At 43.2% G+C, this 16,959-nt stretch overlaps 1 protein-coding gene across 1 annotated transcript in view; it reads left to right on the top strand.

The window, feature by feature from the left end:
* Positions 1-283: 283 nt before the first annotated feature.
* MCTP1 (multiple C2 and transmembrane domain containing 1) overlaps positions 284-16,959 on the top strand; it is a 548,019-nt gene continuing 531,343 nt past the window's right edge. The window contains exon 1 of the mRNA XM_030567942.1: positions 284-1,488. Coding sequence (XP_030423802.1) covers positions 898-1,488 — 591 coding nt within the window. The 5' untranslated portion in view covers positions 284-897. The remainder of the gene's footprint in view (positions 1,489-16,959) is intronic.

Genomic DNA, 16,959 nt, shown 5'->3' on the forward strand with positions numbered 1-16,959 from the left:
AACGCTATTTTAGTCTACATATAGATGCTGTACCTTTAATTCCCCCCACTTCCCGGAACTAGCCTACAATGAACCACAGGATTGCAGTCATTTTTCTAGTTGCCATACCTACTGGTTAAATGGTAGTATCTGCTAATTGTTATAATCTCTCTCTGACAGAGACTTGTGACAAATGCAAATACAGTCAGGTGGGGAAAGGGCAGCAGGAGGCAGGGAGATCCCGCTTATATTACAACTTTGGATGCGTACGGTGACAAGCCACTCACGGATCATCCCCTGCGACTGTGACTACAGTGAGCTAATCAATCAACATCCCTCACTAAACTCTTAATTTTCACGGTTGGCGTCGTGATAAAAGCATTTGCAGTAACATCTGGGAGGGAGCTCATCCCCAGTCCGCGCAGTTGCAGCAGGGCTGTCTGAGTTCATAGTCCCCTGGCGGTAGCGGGCTGCTATCTGCGGATTTGTCGTTACAAACTTTCCATCCTGATCTGAAGCGATGATTTTTTTTTTCTGTTTTGGGTTTGCCCCATGACCGCACACGTGTTTGTTAACCCCCCCGCCCCAGCCAGCTCCCGCGGGCAGTGAAAACCGCCCACAGCCGCAAGAAGGGTATTAGGACAAGGAAGGCAGGTAAACTTTGGTGCCGCCTGTTTGGCCGATCAAGCTGCTGCGCCCGCTGGCAGCCAGCCCGTGGAAAGAGCCGGTGCTGCTGCAGCAGCATTACGAGGCGGCAGCCCCCGTGCGCATCCCGCAGTAGCGGCGGATGCAGCTTCCTCGCCAGGCGGAGCTGGACTGAAGCGGCCGGGCTCCAGCGGGCTCTGCTGCTGTTGCTCCCGCAGCCTCCGCCGCAGTAGGAGCCGCGGCCCGCGGGGGAGTGGAGGCGAGAGGAAAAGGATGGAGCCGCGGGCTGCTGCTGGAGACAAGCCCAGCGAGCCCGAGCCTGCGGCTTCCTTCCAGGCCCGGCTCTGGAAGAACCTGCAGCTGGGCAGCAAAGCCAGGAGCGGCCGGTCCGGCGCGGAGCGCCGCACTGCAGAGCCCCAGCCCTCGGCCGCTGCTCCTCCGGGTGGCAGCAAGGGAGACCCGCTGCCCGGCGCTAGGTGGAGCGGCTTCAAGAGGCGGAAGCAGGTGCTGGACCGCGTCTTCTCCTCCTCCCAGCCCAACCTGTGCTGCTCCTCGGCCGAGCCGCTAGAGCCGGGCGGCGAGCCCGCCTCCGCCCTGCGCCGCCTCCGCGAGCACCTGCTCCACCAGGGCAAGGGGCAGCAGCCACCCGGCCGCCCTGACGGCCCTGCCGCCTCCTCCTGCGCCGCCTCCTCCTCGCCGCTGCCCCCCGCTGCCAAGGCAAGCGGGGAGGAGGGACGCCGGCCCGCGGCACACCTGTCCCACCAGAAGAGCTCCTCTCTGCCCGGCACCACCTGCCTGGAGCAGTTACTGCAGGACGAGCCCAGCGCCGAGCGCAGCGAGGACGAGGGAGCCGAGGGCAGCGCGGTGAGTTCATCTTCCCACCCCGGTACCACTGACAGCTCCGGCTGAAGGGGCGGCTCCAGGCCCCAGCACGCCAAGTGCGTGCTTGGGGCGGCATGCCGCGGGGGCGCTCTGCCGGCTCCGGCGGTGGACCCTTCGCGGGAGGTCCACCGGAGCCGCGGGACTGGCGACCGGCAGAGCGCCCCCCGGGGCCACGCTCAGGGCCTGAGTCCCCACTGCCCCGCAGCTTGGCTGAAGTGTGGGCGGGAAACAGGGCGTCTCTTGCGTCGGTAGCATTCCCATTCCCTCCCCTCTGAAAAGGTGTTAATGGGAGAGCAGGTGCAGGGCAGAGGAAAGTCAGGCTCTGGCTCCTCAGGAGGTGCAGGTAAACCCAGCTCACTTAAAACGCCCTAGAAAGGGAGGCAAACTTGCTTGAGAGAGAAGAGGTGTAAGCTTCACTCTTGTCAGCTGTGTGTCTTGCACGTGCACACACGAGGGAGAGCCTCAAGCTGTGGGAGGAGCGTGTGTTTGCGCCACTGTTTAAATTGAATATACAGGGGGCACAGTGTAATTAAGAGGAAAAGTGAGTGTAGAGGTGATTGTCAAGGATATCAGGTGGGGCAAAGTAATTAACACCACCATCTGGTGCACTGAATGGTCTTCTCTCTTCACAGTACAAATGATTTGAATATCATTCTGATTTCCTGGCTTGTGTTGTGACAGATTTGTTACCAGTCTGTCTGAGGTCTCAGGTAATCAGGCTGAGGCCACAGGATTGTTAGGGGACAAGATGAGGGAGGACACCAAGTGTCTAAGTTTTAAGTTTTTATTAATAAAACAACAGTAGAGAGTGCTGGGGGTTCCCCATGTCACTCAGAGGAAGGAAGAAAGCATTAGTGCCCCAAGCCCTAACCCACTTTCATACGTACACTTGCACTACCTGAGGCTGGCCAAGCCTGGGTGTAATGTAGGAAGAAGGGGGAAGGGGGGCCAAGGGTGGATGGGCATTCTTGTCATGTGCACGGGTCATCCAGGGTCCACTGTGATCTCAGACTTGCTTTCGCTCTCGGCAGTGTTCTTAAATCCTGGGTTCTTTTGGCATTTCATTCAGGGACCTCTGTTCCTTGTGCTCTTTGTACCAATCCAAACTGGCTTTCTGTGGCGTCCTCAGTTTTCCCAAAACACACCAGCTTCAGGAATGCAAGACTCTGTTTTCCCCCTCGCTGGCCTTCACCGTCTCACCAGTTTTGTAATCCCCTGCCTAGCTGACCTCCCACCTCCCCACCCCTTTTTCCACGGTTTGCTGGGGTTGGGTAAGATGCAGCCAAGAAACATGCAGCCATATCTACAACAACATTAGCAACATACAATGCTGATCTGTCTCCCCAGGGGACATTATAAGGAAATAATTAATTAAAAGCAAAATGGGCTCCCCTCCCCCACTGTGGGCCACCTTCTTCTGTGTGTAAATCTGAAGTCCTTTATTCATGCCAAATTACCATTAACAAAAATTGAAGTTTTGTGTATGTATTTGGGGATTGTGCCTTGTATAATGCTAACTGTACATCTTCTAGGTTTCGATCCTGTTATATGAAATGTGTAGGCGTAAGGTTCCACGTTCATAGGTTGGCTTGTAGCTTTTGAAGTCTTAGAAAAGTTGTGACTGGGGAACACAAACTCTGGCTCTGATCCTACAGCCACTTACTAAGAATATAAAAATGGCCATATTGGATCAGACTAATGGTCCATCAAGCCTAATATGCCGTCTTCCAACAGCAGCCAATGCCAGGTGCTTCAGAGGGAATGAATAGAACAGGTAGTCATCAAGTGATCCATCCCATGTCACCTGTTCTGAGGTTCTGGCAAATAGAGCATCGTTTTCCATCCTTGCCCATCCTGGCTAATAGTCATTGATGGACTTATTCTTTACGAACATATCTGGTTCTTTTTTTGAGTCCTGTTATGGTCTTGGCCTTCACAACATCCTTTGACAAAGAGTTCCACAGGTCGACTGCATTGTGTGTAATTTCATGCATGTAAGTAGTCCCATTTAATTACATAGGCTCATAAAACTTTGAATTAAAAGTTAAACACCTGTAAGTGGTTGTAGGATCTGGGCCTTTTCAGGAGTAATCTGTTAATCAAACATACTGGTGATATCAGGGCATGTCATGACAGTAGCACTTCTAAAATAATTCTGTATGCCTCACTATGGGGTTGTCTACACAGGAAACTTTTCCAGTTGCCCTGATAAACTACACCAGTATAGTTAAATTGCTATAATCATACTGGTGTAACTCCACCATGTTGGTGCTCTTGTTCTGGAATAAGAATGGAATTGGTTTAAACTACACCACAAAAAGGCAATGACATAAGCTAAATCAGAAAGGCATTCCCATACCCTCATAAGAGCATTCACAGGGAGTTATACCGGTATAACTCAAGTGGTTTAAATTCACACCCTATCTTATACTTGTGTAATTTTCCCATGTAGGAAAGCCCTGTGTCTGTTCCAGACTGATGTGCCCCATTTACTTTAATTTATTGGCACTGCTTTTGTTAGGTAACTTTTTTTTCGCATAATATAGAAAAGTGAACCTGTTTTGTGCATATGTACAAATATCAGGAGCACAAATAGCATCTGTGATAATACAAGTTATTTCTAAATACATACATATATATATGAACTTGCTGAATATTTGTCAGACACTGCTAGCAAATATTTCACGCCTACTGCAGTAATTTCAGGCTGAAATAGTCATTTTTTCTCATTTTTGGAGAAGGTGTTGTTCAAACTGACAGCCGTAAGAGTGATCGCTTTGAAGTTAAGTGATGATGCTTGTTGATAGATCTGTCGACTCCTACAATGGATTCTCTAGTAGAAAAGTTCAGGATATGTGAGTCACTCTGGAGTTAGTGTATGTCTTAGCAATCAAATACTTCTGCAGAAATAATTGTGACAATATGGTACAAAAATATATCATGCTTCTTTGATCTTTAGCTATGGAAGAAATGAGTAACTGAATTAAAAGGTGCACTTTAATTTTTGAGTGTCAGGAAGAATCTATAAAGTGTGTGTATATTTGATTTAGTCAGCACTGAACAAATTCTGGCCCTGATTCTGCAAAGACTTGTGTGTTCTGAACTTTATGCCATTGAAATCAATGGGACTTCTCATGTATAAAAGTTCATTATTTACAAAAATCTGTGCAGAATCAAAGCCTAAGCTTAACTTTAACCATATGTCTCAGTCCTATTGACTTCATTGAGTCATAAGTGCTCTGCTGAATCAAGGCCTTTATATAGCTTCCCAGTGTTTGAGAGAGATCAGGAAACTTGTTAAGTTACTTTGGCTTCTTGATATCAGAATCAAACTCACTTCTAAGCAAGCGTTTATAAAATGGATATTTCTCTTCAGTGACTTTCTCATTGAAGATCATTACAAGGACTAACTTTTAAAAAAGTTAACTCTTTGGAATGAGTGGAAATTTTCTTTAATTGGGTGATAATTTTAGTTTGGGAAAATTTAGGGAGGAAGACATGGTATCATGCCTAGACTTGGTCAAAACCAGGACAAAATATTGCAGATAATGAATGGGTGGTTCTTGTGTAAAAAGCTGAATTTCATGAGGAAGTTCTATAAAATGCAATACAATTTATTTAATTTTAAATACAACTGTAGGTGTCCCTCCACTGCTCTGGATTACATGAGTTATATAATTACAACAGCTGGGATATATTTTACCCTTTTTACAGTCTACTATATTTGGCAATTTAAAAACATTCTCATGATAAACATGAAAATATTTCTCAACATTGTTCTGCTTAAATTGATGCTTTGGCAAAGGAACTATATACATTTTTCATATGTTTTGCAATGTTAAGTTTTGTCAAGAGGGAGAAGGTCACTTTAAGAGGCTGGGTCATAACATTTGTAAAACAGTGTCAAGTAAGCAAAGTAGACTGGTGCCCAGGAGTGGATTCACTATGAAACAAACCATGCGGTGACATAGGGCCCCCAAAATGCAGGACAAATGTCTGACAACCTGCCTCCCAGTCCCGGACGGTGGTGTAGCAGGGCTCAGGCAGGCTGCTTGCATGCTGTGGCCAGTAGCCCCACACTGCTCTCGGAAGTGGCCTGCTGCTGGCATGTCTCTGCGCGCCCCTAGTGGGGAGAGGAGGCAGCTCCATGTGCTACCCAGACCTGCTCACCACCTCCCTTCAAGGGGAGTGTAGAGACAAGCCAGCAGTAGGGCTAAGGTGGCCCCCTGTGTGTCTGTGTGTCTCTCCCCACATGATGCCCCTGCCCTGACACCGCAGCTCCCATTGTCTGCAGTTCCTGGCCAATGGGAGCTGCAGGGATGGTGCCTATGGGCAGTGGTGTGTAGAGAGCCTCTGCACCCCTCCCTCCCTCCGGACACACCTAGAAGCTGCTGCTAGAGAGATGTGTGTGCCGGTTGTTTTGGGAGCCACCTGAGGTAAGTGCTGTCCCCCTCCAGTACCCCTACCCCAATCAAGGTACCTCACTTTATTTTCATTAACTTCCCATTACTTAATATAGGAGGAGGATGAAGGAAAAAAATAATGAGAAACAAGGGGAGATAAGAGAGAGAGTGTTGTTTTTCTTGGCTGGATCTCGAAGGGGGGACCTGAAAATGAAGCTGAGTTGAGGGCTCCAGCAGTGGGGCCCTGTGCGGAGTTAGTGGCTTCTTTCTAACTTTGGTCTCATTAATGAAATATAGGGTTTTCTAATAAGTCTAGATACATTCTCTAGCTTGTAGGATTCACTCAGGCTGTGCTTGCACTGCAAGGACATAATTTATTGCTTGTTTGTTTACTTCTAATGTTTGTGGCAATAAAAATCAATACAGTAGTTGTGGCACTGCTCATAATTTTTTAGTTAGCTGAATAAATAAAAACTCCCTAAAATATTGTGTTTGGGCACTTGTAGGACATTCAGTCAAGACAATAACCTTTCAAAGAAATGGAAGCTGAATTTCAAATAGCAGATTCTCACATTTCTAAAATAGCAAAGGCAAAAAAGCAAACCTTAAAGGCATCATCCTACTGTCACATACAGCAATTTAATTTTACTGGCTTCAGTGGAGTTATACGACAGAGAGTAATATCAGAGTCAGCCTATAAAACAGAATCAAGTCATAAACTCAATCAATGAAAGAATGCCCATTTATATCAGATAGTCTCTGATTAATGGATCTGATACAGAGCATATGAGTCCCATTAAAGTTGATCAGAGTTCTGTGTGTGGAATAACTTCAGGATTGATTTTTTCCCCCTCCTCACCTCCTGCCTTAAAGTATTAATGAATATAACCATGTATAATTTAGGGAGAAAAAACAAAAGTACTTTGTTCAGTACCTTGTATCACTGGGCCCTTTACTTGTAGAAGTTGTCATAGTTCCACAGTAAAAACCAGGAATATAGAAATATGACTCTTCAAAAAAAAATGTACAAGTATTGTAGCTTTACAATTAATTAGAGGACATGGTCTTGGGCACATTTCATCTTTAATTAGCAAGAACAGTTGTTTTTTACCTTTTAGACAATCTATTATTAATTATTTAATTTGTCTACACTATCAGTGTGCATGACCCCTCACCAGGAGAATAAAGATGCAGTCCCTGACCTGAGGAGTTAAAATCTAATGCCCTGATTCTGCACAAATAGCTGCATTGGTGTAGGGGGGTGTACCTGCTGAGCTCTCTTTGCAGGATCATGGCTTAGGTAAGTGGTGTCATATCTTTTCAGCATAAGGAATGAATGTGATATTATTTCACAAGGTCAAGAAACCACAGTCAATACTTCATGTCTATTCTTTGCCCTGTTCCACTTCCTCTGCTTGACCTAAGTCCCAGCAATTTTAGCTAGCTGATGTAAGCTAGTGAGCTGCGGAGGTTAGAGTAAGTAGAGGGAGCACAACTACTTCTCTGCTAAAAGCGGAGGGAGGGTTCCCTCCTTGCCCTGGCTTGGATAATCGGTGCTCTCTATCGAGTGCTCTCTTGTCTAGTGTAGTAATCATCTCCTCCTGTTTCAATCCTGTTTAACTACTGGGGAGCTGTAACTGGTCATTTGTTCTCAGCTTCTTTCCCCCCCCCCCATCTTCTGGGCTGTCATGAATGGCTGTTAGAGGAAGAGGAGCCAGTTTTTACAGTAGTGTTCTCCTAAGTTCAGGTGGACCCAACTGAGTTCCTATACTGTCCTCCATGTGTCTCCCCAGCCAGGCATGGCAAGAGGCAACAATTTACTTTTTGGGATACCAGAGAAAAACCAGAGGGCATGAGTTTGGGCCAAGAGAACCTCCTATCAGTTAACAGAAAAGTGTAAGATAAAGGAACTGTTGCTAAAGATTTCCTCTCTTCAGAAAGCTGTTGCAATTTCTGAAGGCTCTCTCTTTCCCTAGGTCTTTAATGTTACCAGTGGATGAGTCTTGATTCTGGAATCACCTCCAGTTATGCAGTTCTGACAGAAGATGTTCCCTTTAGCAGCATGAGCTGTATTTGTCTGCTTCTCATCTTTTAGACTGTATCTTTGATGTGTGTCTTACTTCACAATACTTTTAACTGTATGCACTTTATAATTGATCTTAAAATCAAAAGACAGTATACTACAACCATATTTAATCAAGTGTAATTTCACTTGTGCTTATAATTAACTAAAGCTGGTTCCTGGAGTTTTCAAAGTGGATCACTTGCAAAATTGGCTGGCTAGTATTTAAATTTCTTCCCCATCCTCTGGGGTGGGGTAACCAGAGCAGAGACATTTCAAAGCCAGCTAGCAACTCTTCTTGTCCTCCATAACCTCATTTATTTTGAACTTTCATTTCCCCCCCGCTTGAAATCTTTGTAGTTATGGGGTTGTGATTTACCTGCTTCCCCCCCACTAAAAAAAAAAATTGCATTTGGGGGAATGAATGACTCATTAGAAATTCAGGATTGGAACATGGTGTGGGGTAAACAGGTTACTTTTATCTTTAGATATTGCAATCCCATATCTTTCCCTTTCCTGTTTTTAGCAAAATTACAGTAGTACTTGTGAAAGTTGAATTGAATACAGTTGTATTTACAAAAAAGCCTTATACAATGTTTTACCACAATTCTTACAGCATGGTAGTTAGCCAAGTTCTTCAGTGATCATTGCTGAATCTCTTATTTTCTATAACAATAGCATTTATAAGGAAACATTTTTTAACAAGGGGATTAACTCCTTTGGCCAGCAAGGCATGGCAAAGAATACGGTTTGTTACTGTAGAACTGTTCCATGTGTGCTCCGTAGGTACTGTTTTTTAAATTCATGCTTGATCTACAGTTTAAAGTGAAAGGTCTAAAGCAATATGTTACTATGGTAGACTTTTAGGATTTTTTTTTTCTCTGAGCTTCATCTTGCCTATGATGGAGTCATCTGCCTCTTTAAGAGTCTGTGGCCAGTCAACCGTATAAGGACAGCTGTTTGGCCCTGGTAGAGGGCATTATCAGTCCCAACTGGGAAGGGTCTAGGTGATTGCTATAAAGGCTGAAAGAAGAAAAGAGAGCTACAGGAAGCATGCTGGATTTTGGGTTAAGTTCTGGAATGCATAAGTCCTTAAATAGCAGGTGTCCCAGTATGTTGCCTGTGGGAGGACTGGGGAAAACTGCCAGGAGTAGTAAGGGTCCAACAAGGAAGACGTGTGCCAGTGAAATGGTTTAGCTACTGAACTGTTTTTGTTGTGGTGTGTTGTTTTTTTTTTTGCTGAAGACCGTTAATGGCACCCATAAATGAAGCCCTGAGGAAAAGGACCTCATCCAGACTCAGGTTGTGGTGTGTTTCCCTCCTGGGCTGGGGGAGACAAGGCAGCAGCCTACACTGCCATTATGGTGAAGTGCATATAGAAAAGTTGTTAGAACTCTAAGTAGGAATCATCTCTGGCTATCATTTCATTGCAAAGAAAAGTGCTTTTTAGCACTTAAAAATGTCAGCACACACAGTTTTTAAAATGGACTATGTCTCTAGTGGGGTCCTGCAGGGATTGGTTCTTGGCTCGACTCTCAAACACTTTATCAATGACATGTAAGAAAATCTAAAATTGTCACTGATAAAGTTTGCAGATGACACAATAATTGGAATGGTAAATGAGGAAGAAGACAAGTCAACTGATAGTGATCTGGATCACCTGATAAGTGGGGCGGAAGCAAGCTGTATTTTAATACATCTGGGAACAAATAATGTTGGCCATACTTACTCTTTCACAGGATAGAATCTCCCATTTTGTGATTCTGAAAAATATTTAGGGGGAAAAGTGGATATTAGCTGAATATAAGCGCTGTGTGATGCTGGCCAAAAGATCCAATATAATCTTTGGATGCATAAACAAGGGATTCTTGAGTAGGAATAGAGAAGTTATTTTACCTCTGTATTTGGCACACCTTAATGTGCTGCTGGAATATTGTGTCCAGCTCTGGTGCTCACAATTGAAGAAGGATGGTGATAAATTGGAGAGAGTTTGGAAAAGAGCCATGAGAATGATTAGAAAGCATGCCTTATCGTGATAGTTTTAAAGAGCTCAATCTATTTATCTTAACAAAGAGAGGGTTAAGGGAAGAGTTGATTAGTCTGTAAGTACCTACATGGGGAACAAATATTTAATTATGAGGTCTTCAATCTATCAGAGAAAGGTGCAACAGGGTCCACTGGCTGGAAGCTGAAACTAGACAAATTTGGGCTGAAAATAAGGGGTAAATATTTAATAGTGAGTAATTGACCATTAGAACAAATTACCAAGGGTCATGGTGGATTCTGCTTCACTGACAATTAAGTCAGGACTGGAGGCTTTTATAAAAGATCTTACCTAGGAATTATTTTGGGGAAATTCTGTAGCCTGTGTTTTGTACAGGAGGTCAGACTAGTGATCACAATGGTCCCTTCTATCCATGGAATCTATGAATCATACAGCTTCATTAAGTACTCCTAAATTAACTGTTTTGTTTTGTGGTATGGCACAGTGTACTATCAAATACTAGATTTTGCCCTGGGATGCATTTCTGTGGAGCTCCACAAGGCTTCAGTGAGACGTCTATGCAGGGCCGGCTCCAGGAACCAGCGCAGCAAGCTGGTGCTTGGGGCGGCCCATGGAAGGGGGCGTCACGTGCAGGTCTTTGGCAGCAGGTCCCTCAGTCCCAAATCGCCAAAGTGCCGCTGATGGCGGCTTTTTTTTTCTCTTCACGGCTTGGGGTGGCAAAAAAGCTGGAGCTGGCCCTGCCTCTATATGCACATCTGAGGACAGAATTTGTCTCTTAAGTTCTAATTTTGTTACTGATTCCAGACCTCAGTGATTTATATAATGTTATGGATTAGACTATTTTAATTAAATAATAGTAAGTCCCCAATGTTATAAGCTTTAAAAATAAAAGTAGTTATTTGCATTCTCTATAAAGAGAGAGGGAAATCTAGCTGTGACCAGGGATGCTAGAACAATTTTTATAGTGGGTTGTGTGTGCTGAGAGCTATTGAATCAAACTGTAAACCCTTTATATAATGGAAACCACTTCAAGCCAGGGGGTGTGAAAGCACCCATAGTTCCAGTACTTATGGCTGTGACAGACTTGTGACTACACAAATTATAATTATTCCCCCACTCACTTCTGCATGGTGTTTTGTGTTGGCGTTCTTTTAGAAAAGGGTGTTACATTTACATACATCATGTATTTATGAAATGGACAGAAATTGTGAAAGATATAGTCTGTGGGTAGAATCATCTTGGTGGAATATGTTTGGTTCAGGAGCCCAAATTAAACCAGTGAAAACTTTAAATTCTTAAAACCTGGCCTGGGGTGATAGGATAAGATTTTTAGGAAGTGGCTTGAGCTAGTCACTTTATTTTAAACAAAACCTTTGGACAGTATTGAACTGGCCTCATAACAGCTAATGATGCCTGGCAGGGGCTTGCATAACTCTTTGCAAATACTTTACTGTGCATCGTGGTGTAAATTCAGTAACAGTGCTGCTAGAAAAATGTATTAAAAAAACTTTTTTTGGAGTACTGTTTTTAACATCAGACTGCGAGTTAAATAGCAAAATATACTGAAAGGGTAATAGTCTAATTTGTATTCCACTAGTACTTTTCATCCAGGGATCTTGTAGTACTTTACAAATGTTCATCGATTAAAGTCTCATCGCCTTGGGAAATACATAAAAGGATCACTTCACCTGCCACAGAAATGCATTCTGCTGTGAGTTGGAACATAGCCAGGGGTCTGATTCTCTCTCTCTCTCTCTCTCTCTCTCATATCAATGTAAAACAGGAGTTGGAGTTGCACTAATTTCACATAGCTGGGAGAGAAGAATCAGTCTCAAATATTTTAGAAGCATCCTATACCCAAATTAAAATGTAGAGTGAATTCTAGATAGGCCAAATGCAATTACTTGATTTGGCATTTAGTGAGGACAGGGGTAACACCCTATCTCTTATGAAGTCAGAGAGATCTTTAAACACATAAGATTACAAATGGTCTGTTTTGTTTACATCTTAGCCAGAAAATGGCACTGCCAGCTGCACAGTACCTTGTAATAGTACAAAAAACACTTCAGTATGGAAAGTCAAGGGGAAGAGTGTCACCTACTAACTCACATCACTTCCTGCAGCAAGTGGGTATTTATTAGCAATTTCCCAATACCATCCAAGTACCCTAACCATCATGCTTCTCATAGCCCATCAGATCTCTCACTAATAACACAAAGTGGTATGGCTGCAGATTTCTATATCTAGATTATATACCGAATGTTACTGAGCATGCACACGCTGTTTGTTTATTCAGACTTTGAATGATTCTTCAAAAACCCAATTTTGTGGATTCCTTTAGGTAAGAACTAAAGGTAGAATCCATAGAGCAATTTAGGCTCTTAACTTCTTTGTAGAGTCCACCCTTAAGACTAGCTGAGTACCATGTTAGGATGTAACTTAGGTCTGCTGACAGTGATTTGTATCCTTTTAGATCTTTTTTTGCTTTGCTATGACAGGAAATAATGCTGTTAACAAAAAGGCATATCTTCATGCAAAATATAGTAAGGCTTTTTTTTTTTTTTTAAACTATTTACAAGCATTTTCACACATCCATGATACTACATACTATAGCTATCTTTTCATCACAATAGTAAAAATGCTTGGCTCAAAGGAGTACACAATAAAGTCTGAAGGGTTTTTTGCTCATTATCTTACAGCTTTCACTGTGTGTATGCCTTAAAACAAGAATTCATTATTAGTTGCCTCCTAATAATTGAAACTTTCTGGAGAAGTGTTGGTTATGGGATTCTTCTAAAACAATGTAATGAATATTTTAGCTTACATGTAAGGCTCCCATTAGGAATGACTAATCCTAAAACTTAATAGCACCTGAGAATTAAGTGTCCAGTTGATCCACGGAGTGATATAATAGCAGTGCAAACTTTCCAACACTACCTCACCAATGTGCCTTCAGCATCAGCTAAGGAACAATCTCCTTGCCCCACTTAGTTTTGGTTACTACTTAGCTGGGCCAGTATTTAACAGATTTGCTAGAGGTGAAAGGCTGTATGGTCCAGTCCAATCATTTAACTCATTAATAATGTTACCAGCTCTCATGACTTTGGGCCCTGCTTGGGCCAGTCTCCATGTCAGGTGAGCAGCTCCAGCCAACTCCTCCCACTTTCTCACCTCCCCGTTTCCATCCCATCACAAGGGAAAGCCCCTTGTGCTTTGATGCCTTCTCCACTTCCACACCTCCTGGGAAGAGCAGCCATCTGCTGCAGAGGACAGACTCAATTTTCTCTCATGAGAGTTGGCAGGAATTTTTGGGTAGGGGCCAGAGGGTAGAGAGTAGCTTATACCATTCTGACATGAGGGGAGGAGAGAGCAGAAAGAGCCCAGCAGCTCTGCTCCCTCCTTACCCACACCCCTCCTGTGCATAATGGGCTAGTCTGTTCTCTCCTCCTTTCCCAGGCCTGATGTTTCAGGGACAGAGAAGGGAGAGGGTGTGCAGCCCCTGTAACTGTCCCCCTTCAAGCCTGAGAAGGGATGCTGCTGCAACTGCCCCTTGGGCCTGGGAGAAGGAGCAAAGAATTCTTGTAGGAGCAAGGACAGATGTGGGATGGAAGGAGGGAAACTGGTGGGGGTGGGATGGGGGAGTGGTGAGCTCAGTGAAATGCATAATTAAGTGATGGGCTTGGAAATAGGTAGATCTGGGGATGGGGCCAGAATTAATTAGAAGTTTTGGGTTTGGGGAGAAGCTGGAGGCACCACACCTTAAGGCAATCAGTGAGCAAGCCTGTGACTGGCCAGAAGTGCCCCAGATGTCTGCCCTGCCCTCCCCCATGCATGCACATGTATGATCACAAAGGGGATTCAAAAACCAAAGGACAAACCAAAATAACACAATATAACCTGTCTGTTAAAATCTGAGGACTTCTGAGTCAATATCATAATCTTCTTGGAGTCTGATTTGATTTTTAAACTTTTGGGGTTGGTAATATTGCATCCCATCCAACAGATCTGATTCTTTTAAATCAGCTTTGCAGATATTTTGTTGCTTAAATTTAAAATACATACAGACTTTTGTTCATTTAATTGTGCTCCAATATTTGTTCTTGACATGTGTTATTAAAACAGTTTGTATCAGAAGCCTTTGATTTGTTCAAAGATGGTTCCTTCAGCCACACTAATGCTATCCTATAGAATGACATCTTGTAATACAAAATTGGATTTGGGAGCACTTGGAATATCCTTTATAACATGATTTTCAATGTTATTTTTTTATAGTGGTACTAAATCCACACTATGCTCTTTTAAATTAATTTTCCTAGGAAGAGTGATGAATGAATGGTGCATTAACATTAGCTTCAGTAAAGGAGGAGAAGCAGTGTCCTGAATCTTCCAGTCAGTTGAAATGATGACTGGATCTGAAGAAGAGCTCTGTGTAGCTTGAAAGCTTGTCAGTTTTACCAATAGAAGCTGGCCCAATAAAAGATATTATCCCACCCACTTTGTCCCTCTGGCTGGCTGGCAATCATTTGGTGCTTTATACTTTTTAATTCGATTGTTTAGAACCACTGTTTTGAACTTGTAATTGAATTCTTGCTCTGTCTTTAAGAGTAGCATGATTTATACTTGAAATGGTGTTCTCATTTGATAGCTGCTGGGCATTCCATGATGTCTTTCTTATAAGTGGAAGCCTTTATCTGCCAAATTGATTACAATGTATAATAGCTGGGTGTCTAGTCGTGGTGACTGCTGAATTTTTAGCATAGCAATGAGCTGTCCCTTATACCAGCCAATAAGATGTAGCTCTATGCTACTCTTCTGCATTATAACTATTAGAATTGCATACTTAAGAAATAGAGCTCTCCCAAAGCTGCCATCGACAAAGGAATGTAGGAATTGCTATAGTGGATCAAACCCAATGTCCAGTATTCTGTTTAACAGTGGCCAGAACCAGATGCTTCGGAGGAAGGTGTAAGAACTCTATAGTAAGCAGATATGAGATAATCTGCCCCCACCGCTCCATTAGGTATCATCTTTATTGATGATAGTTAAGCAATGTTTACCATCCCTTCCAAATTTTTTATAATTAATTATGACTAGGGGGTTGCATGCTCTGTTGCTTCTGTAGGCTGAACTCATTGCTTGCACCAGGGGCTCTTCCATTCTCCTGTCCCAAACTCCCTGTGCACCACCTTCCCTATGTTTCAGGCACTCTGCATGCTCTCCTATTGCCCCATTATCCCCCTTTCCCTCCATTATTTTTTGTCTAGGAGATAAGGAATTCAGTGTGTTAAACTGAGATGACCTGGGGGATAATGTTGTGTTGAAAGGTGTTAATGGCTACACAATCAGATTAGTTTGTCTATAGGCAATTTGAGTATGTCTACACAGTAGCTTGGAGTGTGCTTCCCAGCCCAGACTTAAGACAGAACACTAAAAACAGCACTGTGGATGTTAAGGTATGGCCTGTGGCTTGGGATAGCCACTACAGCTCAGATCCAAGTGGTCAGGTAAGTTTGGAGTCTGGTGGCTAGCCTGAGCTGCTGGCCCCAGGCTGCAACATCCACACTATTTTTTTAGCATGTTTGCTCAAGTGGAACTAGTGCAAGTCTGTCTACTGGTGCTCAGAGTCACACTCCCAGCTGCAGCGTAGACATATCTTTGTAGATGCAGTTGAAGCTGCTGGGACTACTAACTAAAAGCCAGAGGCTGCACATGTCCCCCATTTTCCTTTTCTGGTTTTCCAATTTTCACCAAAATCAATTGGGTTCTTCCCACTGATGCCTACCATATTCCTGGAAAATTTGAAATCTATTGGATAGGGCATTCAAAAGTTATTGATTTTACTTTACCACAGACAGTTGTTGAAGCTATGAGTCTAACTAGTTATGTATGTTACCCTTATCAATTTTGAACTTGCTACCTTTTTAAAATTTAATTGACTGTTTCCTTGTTTTTGTGTTGATGAGAATGAGAACAGAAATTCCCAGTCTGCCTGTTCTATACCATTAATTATTTTATATACCAGTACTTTTATCATGTCACCTTTTTATTAATTTCTTTCTTTGAACCTCCTCTAGTTGTGCAGTATCATTTGTGCATTGACCAGTACTGCCCATTATTATAGATGACATTTCACCATTGAATTGATCTGATATGCAATCAGATGAGATATAAAAGTTAATATTAAAAAATAAATTAAACCCCCACTTTGCACTTGGTATGCTAATAATCTTCTAACAAAATGCATGCTTTTAATATTCTGTTGAATCTAAATTCTTAGAAGCAGTATTAAATGTAAAAATACTATCTCAATCCTATGTCAGAGGAAAGAATGTGTATGGATTCACAAACAAAATGCTAGCTCAGAAAGAGTGACTTTCCCTGTCCTGCTCTGTACCTACCTGGTTCTTTGCATCGTCTTTCCATGCCTTCTATGCCCTTCCTCTAACTTTGTGACCAACCTAGTCCCCTGAACACCCTTGTTCATCGTACCACTCTGGTCCCCTGCATCCCTGCCATTCTGATCACATTTCCCTGAAACTGCTTGGAGCCTCTTACGCTTCTTCTTTTGTGCTCCTCAAACATCCACACCATCTTCATGCTATGTCAGGTGACCATCCCTTCCATGCATCCTCACCCTGACCTTTCCTCCCATTCGAAGATCAGAGTACAACTTTATGTTCACCTCCTTCCTTCCCTTCAGTAGATGTTCTTCCTGGTCATCTGCCCTCCTCATTATATGCCCTTACCCTCCCCCCCCCCTTTTTTTTTTTTAAAGAGTTCAGGCCCTCCATACTTCCCCATATTTTACATCACCTACCTAGGGTTCAGACTAGCTGCTGTATAACAAAGCCTGGAGGCAGCAGAAGCAGTAGGTCATCTTATTTATGAGAACTTATATTGTTAATGTTCTAAACTTTGCTTCAGGTACATGTAAAACCAAATCTTCATGTCTTTGTAACTTTCCCATTAACATCTTCTCCCTA

Source organism: Gopherus evgoodei, chromosome 6 (genome assembly GCF_007399415.2).
Source record: "Gopherus evgoodei ecotype Sinaloan lineage chromosome 6, rGopEvg1_v1.p, whole genome shotgun sequence".
Taxonomy (NCBI): Eukaryota; Metazoa; Chordata; order Testudines; family Testudinidae; genus Gopherus; species Gopherus evgoodei.